The 20,638-nt window shown below is 39.7% G+C and overlaps 1 protein-coding gene across 1 annotated transcript in view; it reads left to right on the top strand.

Moving 5' to 3' along the window:
- Positions 1–20,638, top strand: part of OPRL1 (opioid related nociceptin receptor 1) — a 205,432-nt gene that overhangs the window by 166,572 nt on the left and 18,222 nt on the right. The window contains exon 2 of the mRNA XM_078650431.1: positions 15,806–16,161. Within this exon, the coding sequence (XP_078506557.1) occupies positions 15,806–16,161 (356 nt within the window). The remainder of the gene's footprint in view (positions 1–15,805; positions 16,162–20,638) is intronic.

Below are 20,638 nucleotides of genomic sequence, written 5' to 3'. Positions count from 1 at the left end.
AAGTCTCAGAAGGCTCCATCTTCTCCTCTGCCACCTTATTCACCCTCTTTGCATCAAAGGAGAACTGTCACTGATGGGTGTCACCTTTTCCCCTTGCCTGGTAATCCCACCTCCCACAGCAACAGTACTCGTCCCTGGACAGCACATTCTATCCCAGAGTTCCAGTTCAAAAATCACAGTAGGAGTAAGCATCAACCTGTTGCCCACTGTGTCAGGACATATTTTGTTCCTATGCAATAATCGAAGCAATCTTCAATGAGCACTGATATTTCTATTCCATTTTGCTATGCATGGGCTCGCGTAGGCACAATCCAGAACTGAATTTTCGGATTGCGTAGCCCCATCGGTATCCGCTTGTGGAGGTACGACGGGCCAATATTCTCTAGAAGTTCCAATGAGTCATGGTTCTGGCACCCTATAGCTCAACACCCACCAGGCTACATGGACATGGCTATGATTTTTTCAAAGTATTTAATGTGATCATTTCAGTAGGCCAGAAGGGACAGGTTTGCAATACAAAAAATGCCTGGACTAGGGTGGGGGTGGTAGAAGGGGATTGTCAGATTCTTCTCACCCAATGATAAATATGATGTGGTTCAAACCTTCTTCACCACCTTGTAGTGTCCAAGGGCTTGCTCATCTTCCGGTCAACCTACTTCTTCATGTGGTGATGCATGCACACGTAAGAGGTAAAGGAATTGGGGATTGGACAGGGCTAAGCACAGATGTACTTTTGAGCACTCTCCATCAAAGTTGATTGTTGTAACCTCATTCTTGTATCAATGGACACAAAGATAGCTGAAGCTGTGTATTAAGGATCATATTTGCCCTAGCCAAATCAAGAAGATTATGCTTCAAATGGTTGCTGTCTGTTCATAATTAGGGGTGGCAGCGGCCTACATATGAAAGTCAAATGAGAAAGTGTACTCAGCTTTCTCACCCTCCACCTCACTGCTTATTGGTGCAAAGCAGTTTAGGCACAAAGTCCAGCTGAAGTCTTGGTTGCCTGGAATGCTTCTGCAGACAACATTGTCCTCACTGGTCACTCAGATGTCAGTGATTCTCCTAAGACATACTCAGCATAATGCTGATTTAACACAATCCCCTCCCTCCTCCACAGGTGGCTTTAGGCAGCATTCTGTTTCTTTTGGTGCGACACACCACGCCAATTTAACGAGTAGCCCGTGGCAGGCATCACGCTCTGCCCGGGCTAGAATGGTCATTCTGCCATTCTCGTATTTTCCCAGTGAGCTCCAGGCTAGAGGGCTGCTTTTAGACCAGGATGGGCTAGTATGATCCATCAATTCTACCTTCTAATTTCAGCATACTGGACTGTGGGGCTGACTGACCACTCTGTAGCGATCACCGCCAGAACCCCATCCGGCCTGCCATCGAGCAAGACCTCTCACACATTCCATTTGGAAGCCCGGCAGCACCGCGTTCCAGATCTAGGAACTTATTTTATCAATTTCCGGTAAATTCCCCGTGCTGACCAACCTGAAATGCCATGCAAATATCCCGCGGCCCCCTGACTTAAAAAACGGCTATTATAATCAGCCCATAACTGCAACACGGCTATCGTATCCAGCCCTTCCAGTGGTTATGTAACATATGTAAAATAATCTCAAGACAAACATGGCTTAATAGTTTTGTCCTGAAGATGATGCATGTATCTTTGAATTGCATCGAAACGTCGTCGACTTTAAAAGCACCATATGTTGTTATGAATTTACAGAAATGTTGCTAACAATGGGTTGCTCAAAATGAATCTTAGTCTGTTATACTGAGTAATAGTACAGACCGCCTTGTGCGCTTTCTACATGAAATCTTGTCACTTGTTTTGTCTTGTCTCCTGTGGGTCACAGGTTGTGCCCACTTTTGTATAAATGTTGAAAAATCTGAACCATTACAAAAAATCTAAATAATAAATTCCTGTCCGGCTGGACAGAGGTTATATACTATTTAGTATATGTCTATTCCTTTACATGATCCTAAATAACTAGGGTCCACTGTCTTGTACAATAGATTACTGCCCAAGGACCCTAGTGCTACTCCTTCGGGTTTTCCCTTGTCTAGAAAAAACAGGTTTGAAAATGGTTGCCATGTCCTTCCCTGCACACCTCTACAAGCCTAGGAGGGGTCCTGCTTTCAACACAGGATTCCACAAACAGTTTCACTCTTCATAAGCTGTTAATTATCTTACAGCACAAAGTGTCATTTATTGCACCCCACCCATTGTATTGCAGACTGACAATAGCCCCCCAAGCAGGAGATTCAGTTTGATGTTAAGAAGAGCCAATGTAGCCCTCTCCCTGAATGACCATCTGGTCGCTGACTCTCTGGCGTCCCAAAAAACATTATTTTCTATGTTATTCGAATACAACTTAGCTGTGAATGCAAAGACACTATGTTATCATGTCTGCTGATGATAGTTGGTAAAGGAGACTGTACTAGCTAAAATACAAAACATTTCTGGATAGACCTGGGTGATATGTAAATTACACAGTCATAATATGCATAATTTTGGGAATTTTGCTTACAACTTCTTAGGCAAAGTCCCCGAAATATTGTCATTATGCCACTTCGCGTGATCCACGCTATATTCCAGGTACGCGGGAATACTTATTTTTCAGGTGGGGTAAAATCTCATGGGTTTTTTGGAAACAGCATGTAGATGTTTGTGCCTACAGCACCAAAATTGGCACGGTAGAATAACTACTGTACACTTGTTTCCAATTAACTTCGAGCAGGTTTAACCTGCTGACACTTACGAAGGGTGAGTTATGTAACACAGCATCACTATAGGGAGTCCCACTTAATATAATCTCCTAAAGATATTACAGCCTGAAGGTTGCAGTGTGGGCAACAACCCATCTATCTAAATGCTTCCCTCTTTCTCAAAGAGGTTTTTAGCGCACACTGCTACCTTCGGGTAACAGTATGAGGAGAGGTCCTATGAAGAAGCCTTCCCCTCAGGGTGGGTGAGGGCTTTCATCCTATAACTGAACAACAGGGTCATAGACACATTAGAACTAACCACAATACTGTTATACTGTTCTAGATGTTCCTACACCAGTGTTTTGTGTTTGAGATATTTCATGTTTTCTATATGCAGAAATTTGACTTCACCTTATTGTAGTAGTCAATATCCTGGACTCAATATTGCAGTAAAACACCATTGCATCAATGGTTCTTCCAGGTAGAAAGGAAATTGTGGGATGTAAGGAGGGAAAAGTTTTCGAAACTTTGAAGAGTGATCTTCTTGACATAGAAAATGTGCAGGCTCTTGTTTTCTTTGAGGCATTTGTTGACTTGGTTGACATGTTGACTGTTTTTCTAAATGTATTTGAGTGAGAATTATTTTGCCCCCACCAGCCCCAAGTGTATGAAACTGCTATTGGTTGTTTATTATTTTGGATTTTTCGGTAAAATTATCACTTTGCCTTTGTTTGAGTTTATTTCTGGCATATTATGTTATAATAGTTGACATTTTCAGATGTGTTGACTGTTTTTTTTAAATGTATTTGATTGAGCATTCTGTTGTCTGTTGTCAGTTCTCTTGTCAGCTCTCTTTTATTGTGTATCGCAATATGTCTCCCTTACTATCTTTTAGCGCCACTTTATCTTTATCTCTCCTTCACTTTCTATCCCTCACTGACCTGCTCTCTGTGTTGCTCACCTTATATTTTCCTCTCTCTGTCTGTCTTACTTTCTCTCATGTCCTGTGTACTTCTAGGGTGCGCAAATGTGCATAAATTACTTTCACATAATTGCAAGAAAAATATGCTTAATAACACTAAATGCAAATACATCATTAAGGGCCAGATGTAGGTAAATACTATTTACCAATTTTTAAATACCGAATTTTACCGATTGGGTATTTAAGAATAGGTAAATAGTATGTAGGTAATTTTTCGCTAAATTTTACCGAATCGGAGGCCCATAGGAATGAATGGGAATTACCGAATCGGTAAATACTGATTCGGTAAAATGGGGAACACATTCAAGGGTGGCAGGGTGTCACATTGACACCCTGTTGCACCCCTGAATAGTGCATGGGTGCACATGTGGCACACATACATGCCCTAAGGGCATGTATTGCTGCCACATCGCAGTGTTTGGAAAAGCAAAATATTGCTTTTTCAAAGGTTTTCGTTATTTACCACCAACTTGTAGTTGGTGGTAAATAACGAATCCTTAACTGAGGAATGCACTCACTTGAGTGCCCTCTACATTACGGATTCAGTAATATACCGAATCGGTATGTTAGGAATTCAGGGCCAGATGTAGGTCGGTCGGTAACGGCCGAAAATCGGTATTTTCGGCCGTTACCGACCGGTATTCAAGAATTGACATGTAGGGGCACAATTTTACAGAATCGGTAAATTTACCGATTCAGTAAATTTACTGATTCTGTAAAATACCGAATCGGTATTTTTACCGATTCGGTAAATCCCAGATGTAGGTGGGACTCTTCAGAGTCCCAAAGGCCCTACAAAGTCGGTATTTTAACACACAATCCAATTGGGTGTTAAAATACCGAATTCAGGTGTGCATGCACATGTGTGCATGCACACCTAGCCATGTGACAGACAGACATGAAGGGCATGTCTGTGTGCCACATGGCGCACATGCCTATTTTTGGGGTGCCAGAGGGTGTCAAAGTGACACCCCCTGCACCCCTTGCCAAATTCGGTATTTACCGGTTCTGTAATTACAGAATCGGTATTGCCCATTGATTCCTATGGGCTTCAAAGCCCATAGGAATCAATGGACAATACCGATTCGGTATTTACAGAATCGGAAATACCGAATCTTAAAGATTCGGTATTTACAGAATCTGTAATACCTACATCTCCCCCCTTCATATTTACCGACTCTTAAATACCGAATCGGTAAAATTCGGTATTTAAGAGTCGGTAAATATGAATTACCTACATCTGGCCCTCAGTAATTTACTGATTCCTTAAGTTACCGATTCGGTAAAATACTGAATCCTACAAAAAGGCCACCTACATTACAAATGCCAAATACCGGTCGGTAACGCCCGAAATTCGGTCATTTCGGCTGTTACCAACCGGTATTTGGCGACCTACATCTGGCCCTTAGTGCTATAATTTGACACAAAATGTGTCCTTATATCAACCTTTGGCATAAGAATGCATTTCATGCTAAAAAAATCTTGAAAAAAAACAAGTGCTACGAATCAAATTCCTGTAGTTCAGATTCTTCCCACGCTCCTGCTCTATAATTTAGCTGCAAACCAGGTAAATGTTAACAAATGTGACATAGTATCATGATTGTGGGAATGTCGCATTAAATGCATAATGCAAAGTTCATAGAGTTATGCAAATTACCCTTCTGTAATTCCGATTTCAGCCAGGCCAAGTTCTTTTTCTTTCCCATCAGTTTTCACCTTTCTAGCCTTCTTAGACTCCTTCTCGTCTACACTCGTTCTCTTTCTGTCTTTGCTTTTTTTCTTCCTCTGCCATGCAGCAGTCCCCCCACCTCCGAGCCAAGATCATTCGCTCTTATGCTGTTTCCCCTCTAACTCTATTTATTCTGTGCCTGCTACAGTCTAGTGTGCTTAACAATTCAGCTGCAGTCTCAATGCAGTATCTGATCCTGCGACTTTCCTGCTATCTGGGGTCTCCTATATCTGTCAGTGTCCCCCCAAGTCTGTTTGTTCTCTGCAGCGACTGCCTGGGATGGAAATCGCTTTCTTCAGGACAGCGTTAGATATGCAGCAAAACAATGGAAACCGAGGGCCAGATGTAGGAAGGCTATTACCGGTCGGTAACGGCTGAAATTAACGAATTTCGGCCGTTACCGACCGCTAATAGGCTTTTCTGATGTTGGGGCCGAAATGAAGGATTCGGTAATTTACCGAATCAGTAATTTAGGGAATCGGTAAATGACCGATTTTTTAAATACCGATTCGGTAAATTACCGAATTCCTAATGTAGGGAGCACTTAAATGAGTGCTTATCCCATGTCAGGATTCGTTATTTACCACCAACTACAAGTTGGTGGTAAATAACGAAAAAACCCTAAAAGCAATTTTATGCAATTGCTTCAGTGCCATGTTGCAGATATACATGCACCCATACACAATTAAGGGGTGCAACAGGGTGTCAAAGTGACACCCTGCCACCCTTCAATGTTTTCCCCCTCTTACCGAATCAGTATTTACCGATTCTGTAATTGACATTCATTCCTATGGGCCTCCAGGCCCATAGGAATAAATGGCAATTACCGAATCGGTATTTACGATTCGGTAATTTTTACAGAATAATTTGCTACATAGCATTTACCGATTCGAAAATACAGAATCGGTAAAATTCGGTATCTTCGAATCGGTAAATGCTATTTACCTACATCTGACCCTTAATGCCCACATTTCTATTAAAACGTCACTGTGCATTTCATTACCAAGTGTGTGCAAAGTTCTTGTAATTTCCGTTTACATATTTATGATGAAAGTTTTGAAAAATTATGTAAAATACAAAACCAGCATTTAGCACTACATTTAAGGGTGAAAATCATACGTACCGATTTTGGGCGTGAAAATGCATTTTGCGCTAAAATAAATAGCTTGAAAACACACAATGGTGGTAAAGAGCAGCCGCCTCTGTTCTGTTCATTCGCATTATTCCCGTGCTAGGATTTCTATCCAAACAGACTTGTAATTAAAAGATGTTACGTGGTGGCATAATTTCGGGAAATTCGCTTAGCAAGCCTAACGCGAAATACCGGACATCATGCCAGAATAGGCCCTTAATAAAGTTTAACCTGGGCCTATTCACTACTTAGATTTTCAAGCCAACCAATGGAATTCAAGGGCAAACCACAAGAAGTATTATTATGTGCTGAGACCTGAATGTGGTGTGACAGGTGTTGGGGTAGTGAGAGGGGAACCCTGAGATGCCCAGGTAATTAGGTGCACTTTCTGATTCCTCCTTCCTGTTCATTTCTGGGTCCTGGGTAGCCTCAGGCTGTTAAATGTTGGTGCCATGAAGACCTTCGGGCGTACACATACTGTACAGTGAATCAACAGATACCTCAAAAACACTTGTAACCAAACACAGTACGTCAGCAGACAAATTGGGTGTGAAAAGGCATGTTTTGCTCTCCCTGATCAAGATTCCAGGGATGTTTCATTTGTCTAATTTTGGAGTTTTATATTCAGGTTTAAAGCCTTTTTGTGGAGACTTGTAACAAATACTGAAAGACACATCTGGAATGTTTTTTTAATTCTGGAGGTCTGGGCTCTAGTATTCTGTCCGTTTGTGCCTTCTCCCCTGAACCCTTCTTGCATCTCACTTCCCTCCCCACCCCCGAAGCATCTCTTATGCCAGATGTTGAAACAAATCTTTGTAATTAGCCTTACACCATATAAGTACCATACTGTATGATACTGCACCCTGCCCACCAGTCCATGCTACACCATACCAGAGCATATCATACCATGCCAACACACACTAGCATACACCACAGCAAGCATACACCACAGCACACCAATAATATCAATCCAACCTATCCCATCCCGAATCACTGACAGAATATCGACTCTAAGAATATCGACCTACAGAAACATCAACGCTGGAATATCGAAGGTAAGTATATCGACATCCTATCTACAACAAGGTAAGTACAAAAATATCGAAACTAAAATATCGATGTTAAAAATATCGTAGTTAAAAATATCGTAGTAAATAATACTAATAAATAAAAAAAACAAAGTAAAAAAAATAAAATAATGTTTAAAATTAATAAATGATACATATATAATAATAAAACATTAATTAAACATATACATAACAAATATAATATATACTTACTTAATAATAACTTTTAATAATTATTTTAATTACTTATAAATTATTTATAAAAACTATAAATTACAAATACATCTACACACATAAAATAATAACATAAATACAAATTATATAATTATTTAATACATTAAAAAAATTAAATATACCTACAAAATATTCTAAATTTATTAAATACTACATTATATAAAATAATACAAAAATATTAAATAAAAAATAAATAAAACTACTATTTAAAGTCCAAAAAATACTACAGTAATTAAAATATTGGATAGTGTAGAATATAAAATTACTATACCCACTCCAAAAAATGCAACAGTAGCAAAAACGTTGGATAGCGGGTGGGTAAAAATTACTATTCTAACTCCAGAGTGTGAAACAGTAAGGAAAGAGTTGGATAGCGTAGGGGTAAATATTACTATTCTCACTCCAAAGAGTGCAACAGTAGGGAAAGCGTTGGATAGTGGGAAGGTAAAAATGACTATTCCCCCTCCAGAGAGTGCAACATTAGGGAAAGCATTGGATAGCGTAAGGGTAAAAATTACTATTCCCACTCCAGTGAGTGCAACAGTAGGGAAAGCATTGGATAGCGGGTGGGTAAAAATTACTATTCCAACTCCAGAGTGTGAAACAGTAGGGAAAGCATTGGATAGCGTAGCAGTAAAAATTACTATTCCCATTCCAGAGAGCGCAACAGCAGGGAAAGCATTGGATAGCGGATGGGTAAAAATTACTATTCCCACTCCAGTGAGTGGAACAGTAGGGAAAGCGTTTGATAGCGTAGGGGTAAAAATTACTACTCCAGCTCCAGAGAGTGCAACAGTAGAGAAAACGTTGGATAGCGGGTGAGAAAAAATTACTATTCCCACTCCAGTGAGTGCAACAGTAGGGAAAGCGTTGGATAGCGTAGGGGTAAAAATGACTATTCCCACTCCAAAGAGTAAAACAGTAGGGAAAACGTTGAATACCGTAGGGGTAAAAATTACTATTCCCACTCCAGAGAGTGCAACAGTAGGGAAAGTGTTGGATAGCATAGAAATTAAATATAACATACTAATAAATAATGTTTGTATTTAAAATAATTAATGATTTAAATTTGCAACCAACATCATTTACAAATACCCATTAATAATTATTAAAAACATAATTACAATTGAATAATTTATTAACAATAAATTAACAATAAATACCAATACATATTAATTAATCAATATTAGTTGCCAAAAAATAATAAATATTGAACAATGAAATATTTTTCAAAACAAAACACATATTTGTTATTAAAAATTGATTAGCAATTAAAAAACTTTAAAAATGAAAATGATTTTTATACCAAAAAATACTTTTTTATAAATCATTAATTACCAATTATTAAAAAATTGTTTCCAATTAAAATAAATTACTTACCAATTAAAAAAAATAATTACCAAATAAAAAAGTTAATTACCAATTATAAACATTAATCACCAATTAAACAAATAAACAAATAAAAAAAAAAACCAAAAAAAAAAATTATCAATTACAAAAAGTAATTGCCAATTACAAACATTAATTAACAATTAAAAAAATACATTAACAATTAAAATTAATAATTAATTAAAAGTGAATTTATCAATACCAATAAATTAAAATAAATAATTGTTTAATTACAATTAAAATACTTCCCACCCAATTCCCCTATAAACCCATTACCCGCTACAAAACTTAAATGTAAAAATTCATTAAAATTAATTTGTAATTTCTAAAAAATAATAATTAATTTAATATATGCTCATTCCTTCAACAAAGATACATAGGTAAGACCACCCAAGAGGTAAAGAAACGTGTCTTACAACACCAATCCCGGATTAGGTGTAATGTAATGACGGCACCACTTGTGGAACATTATCATCAGAAATCTCATTTGCTCAATGAAATGTTATGGTTTGTTATTGATGTCATCAAATGCACGAAACGATACCACAATGTAAATCGTCTTCTCACCCTCAGGGAGAATAAATGGATTTGGACATGTAATACTGTGGAGAAGGGGCTTAATTCTGTTGTGGAATGGCATACTGTGGCGACATTGTAATCTTTGTTGAAGGAATGAGCATATAGTTCTTTTAGCTCATTTACCCTAGTGTAGAGTTAATAGAAAATGGTCATTTGTAAATGATCGATTGAGTGTACATTCAGTTTTAACATTTTCTATTCGATATTAGGTTGACTTGCCAGTATTTGAAACCCATTCCAAGATGGCCGCCATTTGGGATAGAGTGGCAGATCTCTTTTTATACGATTGTGAATACTTTCACATTGTAAATTATCGGCAGTATTTGATCTTGCCATCAAACAGGTACGGGGAGCAATATGAACTATTATTGACTATAATAAGTCAATGATTAAAACACACGGAGAGAGGCTGACGTTATACCTCATCACGCCACAAAGGCCAAAGGTTATGTACACGGAAAGCCGTAGCCGACATTCCGCAACTAACGAGGCATGAGGAAGTTGAACGGTGCAGCTCCTATTTCAAAGTGAGTGTTAGCAATGTTTTTCAACCTGAAATGGTAGCGAAATACGGCATTTTAACATTATCATATGCCGCAATAGGCGCTAATGGGTCTTTTTAGATTGTAGGTAATTGATTCTTCACCGTTTGACTCGGTTGTAAGTATCTTGCCTTTTACACGTTATGGTGTGGCAGGGCTTTGACAAGGTGGTGCATCAAGATTTTTGACTAACGAAGGGTTTGCACTCATTCTGTATTTCTACAGGAAACTTTAAAAATTTCGGCTAGCGTGAGTGATTTTGGCAACCTGTGAGTATGGTCTCCACGTCAGTTGTTATACACAATGACGTATTTAGATTTTGAGTTTACTGATGGTTTGATTTTGGTTTTAGATCTTGGGACATCTTTGTCCACTTAGGCCTTACAACCACCGGCTGGTGGTTATTGGTAAGACCTTCAATTTTGTTGATGAATTGATATTTGTGTATATGGTTTTTGCACAATGGTGGTGGTTTGGAACTCTTTTAGTTAAATCTAAGAAGCATGTTCTGGTTCTCCCTTTGGGTGATTGGACGATACCTGGTACGCAAGGAGTGTTGTTTTTTATACGTATTCATATTTATTTGTAGATATATATGTGCAACTTGTCCTGATGATGGTCCTATGAATTGATTAACCGAAGAGGGACCTAAACGTCGACGCCTGACACCGTTTTGCTTGCATTTATATCATTTTGTGCTATAACCAAGATTGTACTGCAATGAAAAATTCTTTTTTGCATGATATTTTGTTTATTCCATGTAAATAGCAAAAGATGTTATATACTACTGGACACTAATCGACTGTGGTATTATTGTTGTTGCCATGCCAAAAATTTTGATAAAATAAACAACAGTAATATACTGTACTTTCCCTGCTTTTGATGAATGATTGATCACTTAAGTTACAACAGTATCAACTGATGAAGAAAATTTAAATAATTAATGTAGTAACCACGCTACGCTGGTATGATGTAAACCAAGTAGGTTTATTTACAAGTAAGTTAACAGGGGGTAAACGTCTTGTAGATGGTAATTCACAGCCCCATCAGGAGCAGCCTGCTAGCTGCTCAGCCCCTCTCATCAACTGTCACACCACATTCAGTCACCCAGGCATTCTAGTGAAGGTCCACTCACCAACATTCCATACAGAGTAGACACACACAGGCTGAGCAGCTAGAGTGAAGAAACATAGGGAATAAAACATCATGTGAGAATACTACAAATTCCTTTGAGGACAAATTGAAATTTTGTTATACATTGCAAATGTATACATAGTTTTTTATTTATAACCCTATTTAGTGTCAAGATAAGGTCTTTGCAGGCACTTTGAACAACACATGGCTGGCATTTTTCTTTTGGCAACCCTATTTTATATTCCTATTCATAAAAATGCATTCTCACACTATGGCATTAAATGTAAAATACAAATGTAATGAATAGGCAGAGTTTGGGCCCAGGCGGTACTGGAACCCGAAAATAAAACTAAGCCTCGGTAACCATTGTACAAAGGTACGTAAATATGCAAATGGTCTATAAAGACCTGTGAAAAAGTAAGGCGTGCTGGCGATATGACTCCAGACACTGCCCACTGCAACTCGAGCTGCAGGTGCTTGGGCTGAGACACATGATGGGGGAGCTGAAGCCCTTTAAGCCTTATGTTCGTTGCACGCCTGTACCTTATTGTATCATTCCATTCATACTATACCAATCTAGAACAAAACATACCATACAGTGTCACATCATTTTAGACCACAACACAGCTCATTAGACCATATAAGACCCCTCTATGTCATGCCATACCATGTCACACAGTTTCAGACCATATCAAATCCCAACACCACATTATAACATAACATACCAACCCACACATTTACAACAATACTGTGTATTATGTTATGTTAAACAGACTGATATAGCGCATGTCTTCCCACAGGTGTCTTGGCACATACCATGCCATACCAAACCATACCATACCACGCCATGTCAATCTACATCAGACCATACCATACAGTATCAGACCATATTAGACCACAACACAGCACATCAGCCTGTAACACAGCACACCCTCCTTTAGCATACCGTACTACAGAGTACCAACCTTTATCAGATCACAAAACACCATACCATACAATACCACACAACATCTGACCCTACCAATGTATAGGAGGCATACCATACCATACTATGCAATGGCATACCATTTCACGCCTTACCATACTATACCATGCCATGCCATGCCATATCATGCAAAACCATACCATAGCATTTATAGAACTCATTTACCTCTGGAATAGTGTGTTCTCTCCTATTAAACATTTTTTCAGGAACATAAAAAATAGAATAAACACACTTATAGCCAGGTGATCAGGGTGGTTCTTGATTTATAACTCAGGTGCTATGAGAACCTCAAGGATGAACACATGTATACCCCGGAGGGACTGTATTGGGTCCTTATCTGCCACCGTGTTCTCTATTTCTGCTCATTTGTTTACAGTAGAGAGCAGACTAGTCCCTGGTGGGGACATGTCATGTTGCAAAATGACACTTCCACCCTGACAGGAAGTTTTGGAAGATAGGTTTTATGTCCCATGTTGTCTATTTTCTATCCCAGTCAACAATGGATTGGCTCAATTGAGAGGCCCGATAATGGGATGGAAAATTGCGCAGAAGGCCCTTCTTGTCCCAGAGAGGAGATTATTAATGAATACCAGATGAATAGCTATGTGGGCATTCCCTCACTACCTTTGGAAGCCTTACTGGAGAGAGGCCATTGACTGAAGGAGCAAGGCAGTGATTCATTTTCTGATAGATGTTGCACATACTGCAAGAAAATGATGAGAAATGATCTTCTCAACAAAACAATAACAATGAATAGAAATTCAAAGCTAATTACATAAATGTTGCAAAAAAGGCATTGTTGTATTTCTTTCCTGAAACAGTAGATTCTTCCACAGTTCTCACTTTAACTCATTCAAGTTTGGACCCAGCCATATGAAAATCAGTCTTAACCCTTCTCCCCATGGGAACAGTCAAGCCCTAACTCCCAGACCAGGTCCTCCCTTGAATGGAAACAAGCATCCTGGGACCGGTTTCAGGGTATCACTCCTCATCAGCGAGGCTAGCTTGACTCGAATAAGCCACGTTACAACCCATGCAAAACATTCCATGCCATTACAACATGGTCATTACAATGACCACTTTGTTTCATTGCATACCATTACAACACTAGTCGTTACAACAACTTGCTGTGGGAGAAGTGCTGGATTTTGGAATGGTATAATTTAATATTCCAGCTCCAGTCTGTGCAACAGTCAGGAAGGTGTTGGATTTTAAATCCAACACCTTCTGCCCCCTACAGCAAGTCATTGTAACGATTTGCGTTGTAATGGTATGCTATTTAACAATGAGGTCATTGTAATGACCACGTTGTAATAGCATGCGATGTATTGCATGAGTTGTAAACAATCTTTCCTGCTTAACTCCAGTGGCATGGCGAGCACAGGATCCATGTCTGGGCATACTCGTCCTAATTAGGGTGACAAATGCAAAAAGAACAAATGATGGATGGAATAATGAACAATGTCAAATATTCACCCCCAGTACAGACATCTGGGCCTAAATCCATAGTTTTTTGCTAACCACACTATTCCAGTTTGGACCCAGCCATTTGCAAATTAGTCTTGATCCTGCTCCCCATCGGAGCATTTCAGCCCGAACTACCAAGCCAGGTCCTCCCTTGACCAGAAACAAGCATCCTGGGACTGGCCCTCTCTGGACTTGCCACTGGATTCAAGCTTTCCTGGCTGATGAGGGGGGATGCCGCCAAACGGTTCCTAGGGTGCCCGATCTGATCCTCGCTGTCCTCATACCTCGGCCTCTCTCTCCCCCTCTTCTTAATTATGAATCTTACATGTATGACTTTATTTGTGGTTATGTAAAGTATGTTAATGCCTGCTGCTGACATGGTGCTTTATAAACCCGTTAAATATTTAATCTAATTTTAAGAACTGATGTCATGACTCTCAAAGGGCCTTCTAGTGAGAAATAATCGCACTATATCTGGAAAGTATAACACTTGTACAATTCTGTTTCTTCTTGGAAAGATGTGCTTGTGGAATCACAAAGTACTCTTAAAACTGCATGCATTCTTAGGACATGATTGGGATGCACAGAATATACTAGATGCAAGGAGTGTGTGCATGTCAACATGTTTTCTACGGGGGGCAGCACATTGTGTTTTAGACAAACTATTTTACTCTCAAGTGCAGAAAGGTCAGTGCTAATAAAATGTTGTTTCTGTGCTTCCATGCTGGATGAAATCAATAATTGTTCATAAATTCAATTTAAGGTACCCTTGAATATGTATAATTTAATTAGTAAATAAACATACATGTTCTGGAACATTTAGATCCATTTTGTGTAAATGTTTATTAAATGTCAAAATACCAAAAACAGAACAACCTAATAATCCTCACAATGTATCTTGTTTGTCTCTTACTCTTCCTTCCCTTTGCCACCCCATTTATTCTGTCCTAACACATAACTTGTCATTTTTCCAACACCTATATGAGGTATAGAGATCAAGGCCCAGATGTAGGTAAAAAATATTTACCGATTCTTAATTACCGAATTTTACCGATTCGGTAATTAAGAATCGGTAAATATGAAGGGTGGACATGTAGGTCCATCCAGATGTGTATTTTACCGATTCGTTGAAAATCGGTATTTATCGAATCGGTAAATACCGACCGGTAATGCTCCATTCATTCCTATGGGCTTTGAAGTCCATAGGAATGAATGGGGCATTACCGGTCGGTATTTACCGAATCGGTAAATACCGATTTTGACAAGGGTGCAGGGGGTGTCACTTTGACACCCTCTAGCACCCCCAAAAAAGGGTCGGAGCCATATGGCAGGCATACCTGCCCTAAGGGCAGGTCTGCCTGTCATATGGCACAGGTGTGCATGCACACATGTGCATGCACACCTGAATCGGTATTTCACCATCAAATTGAATTTGATGGTAAAATACCGATTTCTTAGGCCTTGTGGGACTCATAAGAGTCCCACCTACATATCAATTTTACCGAATCTGTAAAAATACCGGTCGGTAAATTTACCGAACGGTATATTTACAGAATCGGTAAAATTACCGATCGGTAAATTTACCGAACGTTAAATTTACCGATTCAGCCCCCTACATCTCAAAATCCTTTTACTGGTCGGTAACGGCCGAATTCGGCCGTTACCGACCGGTAAAACCCTACCTACATCTGGCCCCAAGTGTCCTCCAGTTGTCCCAAGAGTTATCGACATAGACTAATGTACTTATGAAATGAAGCTCCATCTGTATCCGTCCTTAAAGTCAATGATAAATGGCCGATACAAACATCTTCTAAATTTTGACTACTGTGTCCATGCCTTTCTTTCAGATACACCAAGATGAAAACAGCCACCAACATTTACATCTTTAACCTGGCCCTGGCTGATGCCCTGGTGCTCGTCACGCTGCCCTTCCAGGGGACAGATACCTTCTTGGGCTTCTGGCCCTTCGGCAATGTCCTGTGCAAGATCGCCATCGCCATCGACTACTACAACATGTTCACCAGCACCTTCACTCTGACCATGATGAGCGTGGATCGCTACATCGCCATCTGCCACCCTGTCAAGGCGCTGGACATCCGCACACCACACAAAGCCAAGATCATCAACGTCTGCATCTGGGCGCTGGCGTCCGTCATCGGCGTGCCCGTCATGGTGATGGGGTCTGCTGAAATGGAAAACAATGGTGAGCTCTTGGGTCTTGTGTGTCAAGGTCTGTGGAAAGCAGCAGAGTTGACTGGAATGGGACTGGGACATCTGAAAAGATGGATGCCTCAGGGTGTGCACCCTTTATTGCAGACTGAGTTGGTCAAGCAGCCTTACTGGTAGGGAAAGTTACCAGAGGTAATACATAGCTTCCCAGTGCTTTATTGCAACTTAAGTCAGGGGCTTCTTTAAGGCAATGTTTCTCTAGCCTCTCTACTTCCCTTTTATCTGTAAATGAAAAAGCTGAAACCTAAATGCTTTCTTATTCGGTTCAGGACTTCATCCCAGTCTCACAAAGGTAATGTCTTGTCCAATGGCCTGATTAACGCTCAATAAGTAGCTGAACCTCCCCCGATACTTCCAGTCTTCATAAAAAGACCTCTGAGAATTTTTAACTGTGCAGCGAATTGGTGAAATTTCTCAAAATGTAGCATGGCGCAAATTGTGTAATTTTTTGTTTTACCTTAGATCTTCTTTCATTAAAAAGACTAGCAAGATAACATTGGCGACTGGTTGGAGTAGAAAATGTCTTGCTAAGACTGCAGGTATCTGATGAAACTTCTTAACGCATGATGCGTGGTAGAGTAATAAACATAACGCAAGATACCGGCAATGCACACTTCCCCACAAACATGTATTTTTGTGAAATTTTCATGGAGTTTTACCAACTTTTGTGAGAAAACATGATCCAATTTCACCCATAGGTCTATTGCAGTGTATGTAAAACTCACTGTTTCCCAAAATAGTTGGATAGAACATGGCGGCCATTCAGGCCTCCCAGCTGAAGGCTGCTTTAATCTGTTCATTTGCAGCTGAATATCACAAATGGGACCATGGCCAGCTGTTGACGTCATTGAGCAGGCAAGCTATAAGATGCACAGATCATAATAATGCAGCTTTCCTGCTCAGGGGGTAATTTCTGAGAAACGTTTGCTTCAGCAGAATGTCTCGAATGAGGCGCCTGTCCCTGGGCTGATAAGTTTTCTGCTTTCATATACCACAGATATACAGATAAAGCGCTGTCTGGCGCCAAGGCGAAGACAAGGAGCATGCATCACGCTATTGTCACATAGGACCCAGGACATCATCTATCAAGTGTGCGGAGCTCTTCAAACCTATTTTTAATTTACATTCAGCACCTTCTAGCATTGCTGCTGCTGCAAATAATTTTTTTTAAACTCTTTTTAATAGATCCAGGCTCATCACATAGTACAAAAAAATTAAAGCATCTCTCTGATGATAATACATACGTTTATTATATATCAATGGGGATACCCAATAGGCTACAAGACCTGGGTTGCAAATGCAGTATGATACAAAAAGCTGTTGAGTAGCACAAATAGCTTAAACCATGAACATTCTTATGTTTGCATTCACCATAAAGAATTCTAGAGTTCACTGTTGTAATTTTATGCAGTTTAATTGCATTAGAATAGATTTTTCAATATTGGCAGCACAGTTGCTCTTTCAATTTGAATATATTAGAAACTTTTGCAAAAAGGTGCTCAGGTGAAAAGGATAAAGGGTGGGATAGTGAAAGTGTGGGGGTTGTGAACAAGGACATGGTAGTGTGACATATAAACATGAATATCACATAATGGTACTCGTCCGGCCTTGGTGTGAGGTCAGTTGTTCCAAAGGTAACACATAGCAATCTATGGACACTGTCACATTAGTATAAAGTTGCCCTGGCTTGTGTGTTGGTTAAAAGGCGACGTTTCGACCCCTATAGGGTACACTAGGTGAGTTCAACCTTAGGGCGGGGTCTTCCACAGGACCAGCAATGTACAGGGCACCAAATTATGCGTCATCCAGCGTGTTTCCTAAGACCTGGGACTGTTTATCGGGATGGGCTCAGCCGAGCTCTCAATGTACGGGTGGGCATACGGCCATCTGTGCACGTACCGGCGTGATGTCAGTGCAGGCCAATGACTCCCTGTCTTAATCCGAAACAATCTATTCACATACCGCTCCGCTCCATCAATGAGGCATCCGTCAATACATCCATTTCTCTTGTTCCATAAGTTTAATGCACCTGTCATTTTTTACATGCTCTAAGAACTACTGACTTATTTATTCTGACTCAATTATAGCCAGCATGACTCCATGACATGATATTATCTTAGCCAGATGCCCTTATTTATCCAGATTCTCTTCACACCATCCACCTTTATGCTTTTGTATTTGATCGACCTCACTTGAATGCTATGATCAAGACAGCACATTGATTTTATAGATTAGACCAATGCTGTCATTATCTCCATGCACAAGTATCTATGCCACCATCACTCTGTAGTTTTGTTTGTATCTGCTTTATATTTTCCCCAAAACGATTTAGAATGTAGAATCAAGAGGTTATGGCAAAACATGCAGTCTCAGGGGGTATATTCATTCATGCTGGTTGGTTGGCAGTAGAAAAAGCAAAATAAAATTGGTATCATGTAGTTACCAGTGTAGATGTAAGAACAAATGCCTGTTGTTTTCTTTAAAAAACACATTCTCTTTGTAGAAGGGGACATTGTTGAAGCTGTTCTCTGCAAGATTCAGCTAACAATAGAGAAACACATGAGAGGTTCCCTGAACATAATAATTTAAGTGGGAAGAAAACCAGGGAAAACACAGTAATACACATTGAAAACACTTCCCTCACTTGATATATCAAATTACTGTAAGCATCCTGAATAACATGCCCCACAGACTCATAGTGTTAATCTTTTTATATTTTTTTATTATAAAAAAATATATATTCTAGAAAATGTTTTTTCTTTAAATATCAAATGTACATATTCAAACATTATAGAGAACAGATACATAAATATAGTCCAATAAAATGAGAAAGAGCCCCATGAACACGACGATGAACCATCTATAGGCTGTACATGTTCCCATAAACACAAACAAGCATGTAGTGAAACCCAAGAAACAATGTAGTTATACACTAGAATTCATACATACATGTAAAGAGGCATACATTATACAGAAAATAGAAAAAATATACATCACAATGTACAAACACAGAACAAATGTGCTGAAGCGCATTTCGGACGTACCTTGCACCTAAAACATCCTCCATCAGGGCACTAGATACATATTTTAGATCAGTGGTCAGAAACCTTAGGTAACTCATGCACTCAACTCAGTTATGTGTAGTGCATCGGGCTCTGGACAATATATACAACAACAGTTTTCCAACAGTTCTGATCCAGGAATGGTGTACTCCAGGAGAGCATATAGATAATCCCAGAGCATGGAAACTGGTAATCCACGAGTAGTCCAAGGCGGCCTGTAATTGTCTGTAACAGGAGTGCTCGTCAGTTCTACAATAGTAGAAAACTTGTCTAGTCCGTTCTCAAATTCAATAGTTAGTAGTGGATTAAGGTATCCAAGAACACACAATCATTAAGCTTATTAGCATCTTGTCATGTGTAGGGAGAACTATCCAGAAGTAATTAATGGAGGCCCTGGGTCCAAGCCGATATATTAGATAATGTCCTGTGGATGACGACCTGCACAGGGCCAAATCACGGCATCCGAGTCGCCGCAAATCCGTCAAGGTGACTAAACAATAGATACTGATTGGAACTGGGCTTTGGTACCTTTTGTAAGTAGAAAGGCGATTAAACAATGAAGAATGGGAAGCTTTGTAAAGTGATTTAGGGCTGAGTCTATGGTAAGGAAGCCCCTATTTTACCGACAGCCATATTAATGAATATCATTTGTCTACAGGTAAATGAAGCAAAAAGAGAACTAAGGCTGTTTGGAGGAAAGTCTCAGCTGGACTGTCTACATTTGGGTGATATGCTACCTGTTTTTTAGACAGACTATACAACCAGCACTGAACACTGAAAGAAATACAGTTGGGAGATATGTTAGCGTCGACGGCTTTCTAGGTTTGTTTGGGGCCACTTTTAGGTCGAGCCTACATCACAGCGTAGGCTCAAAGTCCAGCCATTGCTTAGCATTGGTTGGCTTTATCGTCACTTTCATTTGTTTGTGTTTTATTCAACGTCTTGCCTGGTCCTTCTTCTCTTCCCTTCCCCGGTTCCTTGTTTCTGGAACTCCCCGCCTGACTCACTGCATGGGGGAAAAGCACCACTCATGCTTTCTGGCATCATCCAAGACCAGTCTGTTTTTCTGAGCCATCTTTTTTGGAACCAGGTATAGACAGCAGGCCTCACAAGGCCCAGGGATGTTTTTTCATACTGTGTGCTATATAAATGTAACTAGTTATTCAGTCAAGTTAGGGTAGGCTATCGATAAGCACATTCTATATGAGGAGCAGTGGGGTTTTGTAAAGACATAACTCTTTAGGTTTTAGACAACTGACCGGAGGATTCCTCAAGGAGAAGACTAAAAAACGTTGTGCATTCTATTTCTCCTCACATTAGGAATGCCACGTTAGTGTGGGCTTCCTGTTCCTGTATTCTGCATATTTGCCCTGGGGTTAGTACTGTGTG

The sequence above is a fragment of the Lissotriton helveticus genome, chromosome 7, assembly GCF_964261635.1.
Source record: "Lissotriton helveticus chromosome 7, aLisHel1.1, whole genome shotgun sequence".
NCBI classification, from domain to species: domain Eukaryota; kingdom Metazoa; phylum Chordata; class Amphibia; order Caudata; family Salamandridae; genus Lissotriton; species Lissotriton helveticus.
Note: the sequence above shows the minus strand (reverse complement) of the source record. Positions and strands in the feature narration are given on the sequence as shown.